At 39.5% G+C, this 9,229-nt stretch overlaps 1 protein-coding gene across 1 annotated transcript in view; it reads right to left on the reverse strand.

Moving 5' to 3' along the window:
- Positions 1-3,133: 3,133 nt before the first annotated feature.
- The window catches only part of LOC119598025, a 30,505-nt gene continuing 24,409 nt past the window's right edge, over positions 3,134-9,229 (reverse strand). Inside the window, exon 10 of the mRNA XM_037947669.1 lies at positions 3,134-3,318. Within this exon, the coding sequence (XP_037803597.1) occupies positions 3,134-3,318 (185 nt within the window). The remainder of the gene's footprint in view (positions 3,319-9,229) is intronic.

The raw sequence follows: 9,229 nt of genomic DNA on the forward strand, positions 1-9,229 counted from the left end.
TAAACCTTAAGTGGGGGGTTTTTATACCTACGATCTATATTTTCCCCCTAGCCGGGGGGCTATGCCCCCTGGCCCCCCCCCCAGAAATTATACGGGCCTTCCCGGGGGGTTTACACCCCGGGCCCCCCCTAAAATTTAAAACACGCCTAGCCGGGGGGCTACCCCCTGGACCCCTTTGGGGTTTATTTATTCGCCTACCGGGGGGGCTATCCCCCCGGGCCCCCCCTTTTTAAACCCTAGGGGCACTTACCCAAAGGGGCTAGGGCCCCCCGGGAAAAGCCCCATGTTTTTGTACCCCACCTAGCCAGGGGGCTAGGGCCCCCTGGACCCCGGGGAAAAACCCAAACATACCTTTAATGGGCGAAACACCGAACTTTCCCCCCTCGCTTCCATCTATGGTCAAAATTTTTGCTTGTTTCTCATAATTTTTTTTCAGCTTTTGGGCGGGCCCCGGATGGGTTCAAATTCAGGCTGTGATAGAATGTCCTTTTTGTCCAGCATATCAAAAAGAGGGTTTTTAAAAATGACTAAATCGATGCAGGAAAGGGAAAATAAAACTTTTTTCCCAAAGGGGCTTTTTCCTCAACCAAAAAACAAAAATTTTGGGCTTTCCCGGGCCCCTTTTCTGTGCACAAAAAATTTTCATAATTTACTTCCAAAAACCCACTTAAATGAAGAAAAAATGAGGAAAAAACGCATTACATACATGTGAGAAAAGGGCCCCGGGAAAATATTTACAAAATATTCATCCTGCCGAGCGCATACAATACAAGGACTACTTGGTAATGGTTCCCGTTTTAAAATTTTTTTTTGATTTTTCACGAAGTAAACATGGAAGGGAAATTTAAAAAAAATAAAGGGGGCGATCTTCCCTTTTTGTTTTCCGGTATCCCCCTTATTTTCGTTTTGCACACTTTTTGGGGCCATAGATAAAAAAAGGGTTTCCTTATTTTTCGTAAAGGAAACCAAACTCTATACATTTAAATTTTTACTTTACCCCTGGTTGACATGCACGGAAATTTTTTTAAAAAATAATTTCCCCGCAAAACGAAATGTTATCATCAAAAGATAAAGGATAAATTCAAAGAAGCCCCCCAAAGTGCAAGTCCCCTTTGTTGCTCCTCAATTTTAGCTCTAGGTTTTCCGTACATAGTGAAGTGAAGATAATGGGCCCGCCAGGGGGTGTTGGGGTCACTGGGCCCCCCAAACCTCCCCCCCCGGGGGCCCAGTCATTTTTAAAGAATTCCCCCCATTTTTGTGCAACAAAAATATTTTGGTTAAAAACAGGTAAAGGGAAAAAGTAATGACAATATCATAAAGAAAAGGGGAAATATTTGCTACCGAAGGGAACCCCCTCCCCACAGACGAAAACCAAAATCAGGCTTTTTATCAAAACCAAAATTCCACAACTAACCTTTCCTACTTCTATTTATTTTGGTTTATTTTCAAAGGTAATTAGGAGGGGAGCTGTACCCATGTTTGTTTATTATTATTTTTTTATGCTCTATAAATGGCCCGTGTCCCCGTTTTCCATTTCCCCCCTAAACTTTTGTGTTGTTCTCGGGAACATTAAAAAAAAGGGGGAAAAAAAACTTACGGAGGGAAAACATAATTTCCAAAAGTTTAAGAAAAAAAGGTTATGATTAAAAAAAAAAAGGGGGGGGGGCAGAGCCCCCAAAAAGGGAAAAATAGCAAATTGGGGTGGTTATTTTGTTTTGGTTAATACAATTTGGTTTTTTGTTTTAAATTTCCCAAGACTTTCCCCCCTGGTTGCCCGGGTAGAGTAACATGGACTTCTCTCCGCGGGGGGCAGTTTTTTTTATAAACAAAATTTCCATAAATTTTTTTTTTCAATAATTTTTTTTTTTTTTTTGATCTAGTCATCTAACCCGCAAATTTTTATTCCCCTTTTTTCAAATTTTTAATCCCAAAATGGGATGAATTGGGTTTTTTTCAATAAACTGATATAAATGAAAGTATTGGGAAAATGTATAAAAAAATGATTGCCTCCCCTGATGGTAGTCCCTATTAAATCTAGCCCTTCTTTCAAACCATAAACATTGATTTTATGATAAAAAAAAAAAATTTTAAAAACCCCCAAACCCAAAAACCCATTCTCTGTATTGGGGCCCCTCAAGACCCTCCCGCCCCCACCCGCACCTGAATGCTTTGGGAATTTTTCCCCATGGGGGCATTTGTTTGTAAACCGCATATTTTCTTTTTTTTTTTAGGTTTTCTTTGAGGATTATTTCATATATCAGTGAGTGTCGTTTTTCCCCCCCCCTTTTATTATGACAGGTCTTTGGTTTTTCCCTTTAAAAGTGAAAAAGTATTCCATGTTGCATTTTTTTTAAAAACTATTAAAAAGGGAAAAACTATAAGTAAAATTCCCTTTTTCTTTAATTATTCTTTAATTTGAGGCAAAGTTTTTTTGTTCCATATGGGTGCATGGAAAAAAAAAAAAAATATAAACCCAAAGTCCCTTCCAAAAACTACCCTTTTCCCCACTTTTTTCCCTTTCAGGTGAAATGGGCCCTCCTGGGGCAAAAAATATTTTCCCCTAATGAACTAAATCAAAAACCCGAAAATCTAAAGAAAATATACCAGAAGCCAAACAAAAGTAAACCTAAAAAAAAAACAAAAAAAACCAGCTTTTGGGCTCAACAAGCATCCTGATTGGTAAGGGGATTGTTCCTTTAGGGGCTTTGGGGGGAAGAGCCGCTTCTTCCCCCATGGGCAAGGGCACCACAAGGGGACAAAACAAGGCCCTGAAGCACATGCACTTTCAATCCTTTCAAACAACCACCCGGCATCCTCCCCCTCCCAACACCCCCGGCCCCAAGCAAAAGGGCCTGTCAGATCCCCCCCTTGGCCCCTCACCCAAAAACCCCCTCCCACCCCCCGTCCACGCCCAGGAAAACCCCCCCCTGCCCCTTATGGCACCAGAACCCCCCCCCCTTCGTCCTACCTGGGCACTGGGGAAGGGGGAGGGTTTCCCCCTTCTCCTCCTCCGTGAGCGCCAGCAGGAAGGCCCCGACGGCGCCCGAGGCCCGCGTTCTCCAGGCCCGATCTTGGGGCGTGATCTTGAAAGAAACCCCGCTCCGCCACGTCGATCTTTCCCCTCCCCCCTTCTTTAGGGGAAGGGGCCTTGTTCACGGGCCCGTCGTAGGCGGTTCAGAAAAGCGCCGCCGGGGGCAACACTCCCCAGGTACCCAGGACACACAGGACACCCCAGGACACCCATCCCCGGACGGGCCCCGAGGGGGTCTCGGGGGGCCGCCAAAGCCGGGGCCCCCGCACCTTCAGGGGGAGAACGTCCTGTCGGGGAACCCCTTTGGGGGGGAAAAGGGGGGCCGGGGAGTGGGGGGGGGCCGTAAAAAAAGGGCCTCAACCTTTAGTCTCAGTCAACCCCGGGGGCCGACACGTCCTCTCAGCGTGTCGTGGTGGCCCGGGAGTGTTTTTACGCAGGGGGAGCCCCAAACAGGGCCCAACCCAGGCGGCCGACCCCAGGGGAAGGCAGGGGCGGAGGGCCAGAAAAACGGGCGGGATGCGCCAAAGGCCGGGAGATTATTATTATTAAATTTTTTATTATTATTTTTTATTATTATTTTATTTTTTATTATTATTAAATTTTTATTATTATCATTTTTTGAATAAAAAAAATGTAAAACATTTTAAGGATAAAAAGTTAAAATATCTTTAAAAAAAAAACACCGCTGTTTTTTTTTAAAAACCCTTTTGGGTGGTTAAAAAAACGGATTCTGGGGCCCTCTTTTTTCCCCATTAAAAATTTTCCCCCTTAAATTGGGGGTTTTCCCTTAACACTCCTCTCTTAGTATTCTTTCATGGGGGGAGGAAAATTCATCGAATGAAATTGTCCCAAATTAAAACAGATTTCCCAGGGGTAGGGGTTTTTTTATGGAGGGAAAAAAACTGCAAAGGGTTTATAGGGGGGTTTAGAATGGCCCCTTTTTTCATCATCATCCCTTATTCCCCTTTCACTGATATGTCCTTTTTTATGAATATGATTTATGGAAGGGATTCCGGTTATTTACTAATTAAATCTAGCTAGCTTACTTCTTTTTGAGAAGGAAAGTGAAGAATAAGGGTTTTTTTTCATATTCCTTTTATTGTGTCTCAGTCGAAGGCTTTTCCCAAAATAAATTATTATGAATTTTTGATTGTCTGTTTTCCCCCTATGGAATAAAGGGAAATACAAAACCGAAAGGGGGGAAAGATAGCGTTTACTTTCATTAATTCCATTTATTTTTACTCTTCCTCCTCCTTTTTTCCCTTTTCGCCTCCCCCTCCCTTTTTTCCCTCTACCCTTTTCCCCTTTTCTCCTCTTCCCCCAAACCCCCCTTTTTTCTCTGAGGGCCCACCTCCCTTTCTCGCTTTTCTCCATTCCTTTTTCCCCTTTAGGTCCCCTATGTTTTCCAAATTCTCCCCCCCTCTCTTTTCCCCCTCTCCCCTTTTAAAAAAAAACCCCCCCCCAAAAAAAAAGGGGGGGGGGGGGGGGGGGGGGGGGGGGGGGGGGGGGGGGGGGGGGGGGGGGCGTGGGGGGCGTGCAAAGCGTAAGGGCGTGTGTTTTAATTCTTTAATATCTATATTGTTGTCACCATCGAATTTTACACCGAAAAAGCGACTCCAAGTCCGGATACATGGAACCCTGAAATTTCCCGATATAAGATGCCATCCCTTTTATCAAAATGATATACTTCAAATTTCCATCATTTTTACCACCATCAAGCCTTTTTAGTAGTTATAAACAAATTTTTTAAAATTTAGGGCTGTTGTCTGTTTTAAAAATTCCAATAATTATTCTACCCGGAATAAAGGGGTAAGGCTAAAAAACACGCGATTTTTTTTTTCCCCTTCCCTTTCTATATCGGTTTTTTTTATAACCCCAAAGGGTTTAAATTTTAAAAGTATTTATATATATTTATATAATATATAAATATATATATAAAATATATATATATATTCACACCACACAAAACACACCAAAACACACAAAACACACACACACACACACACCCCACACACACACATATATATTTATATATATAATATAAAAATATATATATATATATAAAATATATATATATATACACACATAAACACAAAAATGAATCTTTATCTGAATTTTTATGTATGCATTAAACTATTTTATTTTTCATATTCCAGATCTTTGCCGTCTATGTTTTTAGTTATTAAACTTAGTATAAAATACACATTTTTTTTTCCCAAAATTTTTGGAAAAAATTTTGGGTTTTGGCTAGGGGATGATAAAGTGGGCCCCCCAATTTATGCACCCTATTTTTCTTACTTTGGGAGGGTGGGGGAAATTTTTTTACAACACACACACACACACACACACACACACACACACACACAAGCCTTCCCCCACACACAACCATTCCCCCACAATTTAAAATCTGTCGCGGGCTTCCCCAAATCACCCCACGATCATTTTTGGGGAAACAAAAACCAATCATTTTTTGCTTGTTGTTGTTGTAGACCCCGGGTTAGGGGCTCGTGTGGTTCAAAATGTTGATACTGGGGGGTTTTTTGTTTTTCCTTTTGAAAAAGCAGTTTTGGTTTGAATCTCTGAGATCAGTCCCAAAGGCCGTGGTTTTTTTTTAGTTTTTCTTTTAGGGGAAGTCCCCGTGATGCCAAAATGGAACCATGGGAATAAAAGAACAAAAATAAGGGTGGGTATGGAAAGAGCAAGAAGGGGGAAATGTCCCACACTTTTTTTTTATTTTTTTCTTTTCTCTCATCTACGGGTTTTTTTTACTTACAGTTTGTTTAAACAGGGTCCCCGCATCTACGGCAAAACCTAATGGTTTTATATATTGTACTAATTGCTAAGAGTTTTATTCTGCAACGCTTTTCATCATCATTAAAAATATTCTCATGTTTGAGCAGCCGTGGACCTCTCCACCATCCTTAAAGTTGTCGCTCAGTCTTGTCTTCGGTTTGCCTCTTCCCCCCTGTTTCCCCATCACCATCCCCCCCAGCAAGTTTTTTTTCAAAACTTTTACCCTTTTATCACATGACCAAAAAACTTTTAAATTTTCCTTTTTTTCAAGATGTCCAACAGCGGGTCTTTACAAAATTTAAATTTTTTCAGGGGACTTTTTTCATTAGTTTTCTTCTCTGTCCATTAATACTAAAAACCCCGTCCCCTAACACCACATTTCAAAAATATTGATCTTTTCTTGTCTACTTCTTTAAAAAACCCAACACTCAGAACCATAAAGATGGAATTGGGAAAAATTTAAAGGTTCCCAAAAACTTCAAACTTTGCCCGTAAGGTAATGCTTCGGTCTTTCCAGATTTATTGAGGGGCAAATTGGCGTTTTTGGGGAATGGGAATTCTTTTTTTTATTTTTCCGATGAAACATCAATGGGTTTTTTATTTTAAAACCGGGTCCAAGTAATGAACCCCTCCATTTTCCCCAACCTTCCATTTTATTGTAACATGTTCATCATTGTTTCATTGGCCGGGTTTTCCTTTTAATTTTCATGATCTGCTATGGGATAGCTATAATTTAGCCAGAAAAGTATAAGGTAGAGAAAAAACTGAATTAAACCCTTTAAAGGGGATTTTTATTCTAGTAACCGATACTTAATGGGGGGTAAATTTTAAAAAAAAACGGGTAAAAAAACACCTCTACCAAAAGAAAACAATAAAATTTGGGAATGTGTTTCGAGCTCTTTTGCCTTATATTTAATTATATTACCATTATATTTATTACTCTCCCTCCTTCACCCCCCTCCTTATCCCTTTCGCCTCTCATCTCCCTTTTCTTTTCCCCCCTCCTCTCCATCTACCTTCCCCTTTTCCCCCCCTCTTCCATCCCCCTTTTGTCTCTGAGTCCCCCCCTCCCTTCTCGCTTCTCTATTCTTTTTCCTCTTTAAAGGGCCCCTATGTTTTTCCCCTTCCCCCGTTTCTGACACAAAAAAAACTGGGTCAGGCTTTGTTTGCAGGACAAAAATTTTCCTATAAACGACCCCAGCTCCCCAAAGGGCTATATTTTATTTTTTTGTTTTTCCCTTTTACATTCTATAAAGATTTACCTTTTCCGCCAAATCTTTTTAAAAGCCCCTTTTTTTTAAACCACATATGAAAATATATGTTATAAACCCAGGGGTAGGGGACCCAAGAAAAAAAATTCCATTAAAAGATTTTAAAGGTAAACGATTTTCTTGATTCCCCCCCCTTTTTAAGAAACGAAATCCTTAAAAACCTTACCTGTTAAGAAAAAGAGATCCCAAGGAAAAAACCCCAAAAACGGATTTTTTTTAAAGTTTTAAAAAGGGGATACCTCCAGTTTTTTTATTTTTTTTTAATAAAATTCCTTTTTAACGTGTTTCCTATGACGGTGCCCCATACCAATGTGAAAAAGAATGTGTGTGATGAGTGTGTGTGTTTTGTGTGTGTGGTTGTGCGTGTGTGTGTGTGTGTGTGGGGGGTGTGTGTTTTGTGTGTGTGTGTGTGTTGGGGTGTGTGTTGTGTGTTGTGGTGTGTGTGTGGGTGGTGGGGTTTGGGGCGTGGTTTTTGTGTTAATTTTGTTTGGGGGCGTGTAGGGTGTAGAAGATATAGAGAGGGGGTAATCATGGGGGGGGGGTAATTTGGGGTTTTTGGAAGTAAATCTTATTTGGGTTTTTTTGGGGGATAGGGGGTTTAGTTGGGGGGGGGGACCGGGGCTACGGGCCCCTCAAAGGGTCCCCAATCTTGAACCTTTTTTTAAAAACTAAATTAAAAACCCATAAAAAGGGCCCGGTTTTAAAACTTGAAAATCTCCCTAGAACTGCTAATTTTTTTAAAATGTTGGTTCCCCTTCGGGTCTCCTACCCCACCCAAAGAAAGCTTAAAAAACGCCCCTCCCTTTTTTGGGGTTTGGTTAAAAAATTAGAAAAAAAAAAGCAACAAAATATCATAAACCCTCATCATCAACCTCGTAAATTTATCCCCTCAAACCCCTTATCAGTACCATTGCTATGCTTATTTTTGATCAAAACCAAAACCATAGATTTTTTCCCTTTCCCATTTTTTTTAAATTTTTCATTCACAAAAAGGGACTTTTTCTTTTTGTTTTTTTTTTCGTTTTTTTTAAAAAACCACCCCAAACCAAATATTCATATAAATATCGTTATTAAACGTTTTTTTTCCCATCATCTCATGGGTATCTTTCTCATCATCATATGACCACGTTATTACCACACTTTAATATTTTTATTTCCCATCATAAATACATATGAAATTTTCATTAACTGTAAATTTTTTATAATCTTAAAGAATATTTGCATTGCTTTCTTACGAATAATAATTTTTTCAGCGAAGGGTAGATTAAAAAAAAATAAAACTTTGGAAGTTTATTGTTTGATATCCCTTAATTCATAAGCATTACTTTTTGCACAAAAAATGTATGGACGGGCATCACAACAGAAAATTTCAAAAAATCAAAAAAATGTCCCAATAAATTTTTGGGACGCCATGGAATAACGAATAAAAAATATTAAAAGGTATTTTTTCCTTTTTTTTTTGGGCAAACTTTTTTTTTTCCCCTTGGGGTATGGGGAAATGACAGAATTTAAGGATAACATTTTTAATGGTTGGGTTTAAGGGAAATTAATTTGGGGTTCCCTTTTTTGACCCAGGGCTCTCTATTTTCCGAGTTTGTTTTAAGGTGAAAAATTTTGATGGAGGGTGGGGAAGAAAAGATAAAAAGTGTTAGCACCGAAGATTTATAATATCCTATGATGATATACCCTATATAAATAGGGAGAGAAAAAAAGAAAATTAAACTCCACTCTAGTTACACGAAAAATTTCTTTCAAATATATTTTTTTTTCTTTTTTTAAATTTAAAACCTTTTAATTTGGCAAACCCCGGGCCCATATTTACTGCCTTTTTTATCCATCCATTTCCCCTATTTTTCATTAAAAAAGGGGCAATAGGGGGACCCCTAAAAACTTCATGCGTAAAAATTATTTTTTTCATGATGAAAAAAATATATCTCCATATCAAAATTTTGCTTATATTTTGGGCCCCTCAAAAATCCGTTTTTCTGGCTTAAAGGGTGCATCAAATCCTTTGGGGCCCCCTTTCCTTTTTTATCAACGATTTTGGATTTTTTTTTGTGTTTAAAAAGAAATTTTAAACCTTTAGGTACCATACCAGCTGATACCCCCGAGGCTACTTTTGAAGATGCACGTA

This window comes from Penaeus monodon, chromosome 40 (assembly GCF_015228065.2).
Source record: "Penaeus monodon isolate SGIC_2016 chromosome 40, NSTDA_Pmon_1, whole genome shotgun sequence".
Classification (NCBI taxonomy): Eukaryota; Metazoa; Arthropoda; class Malacostraca; order Decapoda; family Penaeidae; genus Penaeus; species Penaeus monodon.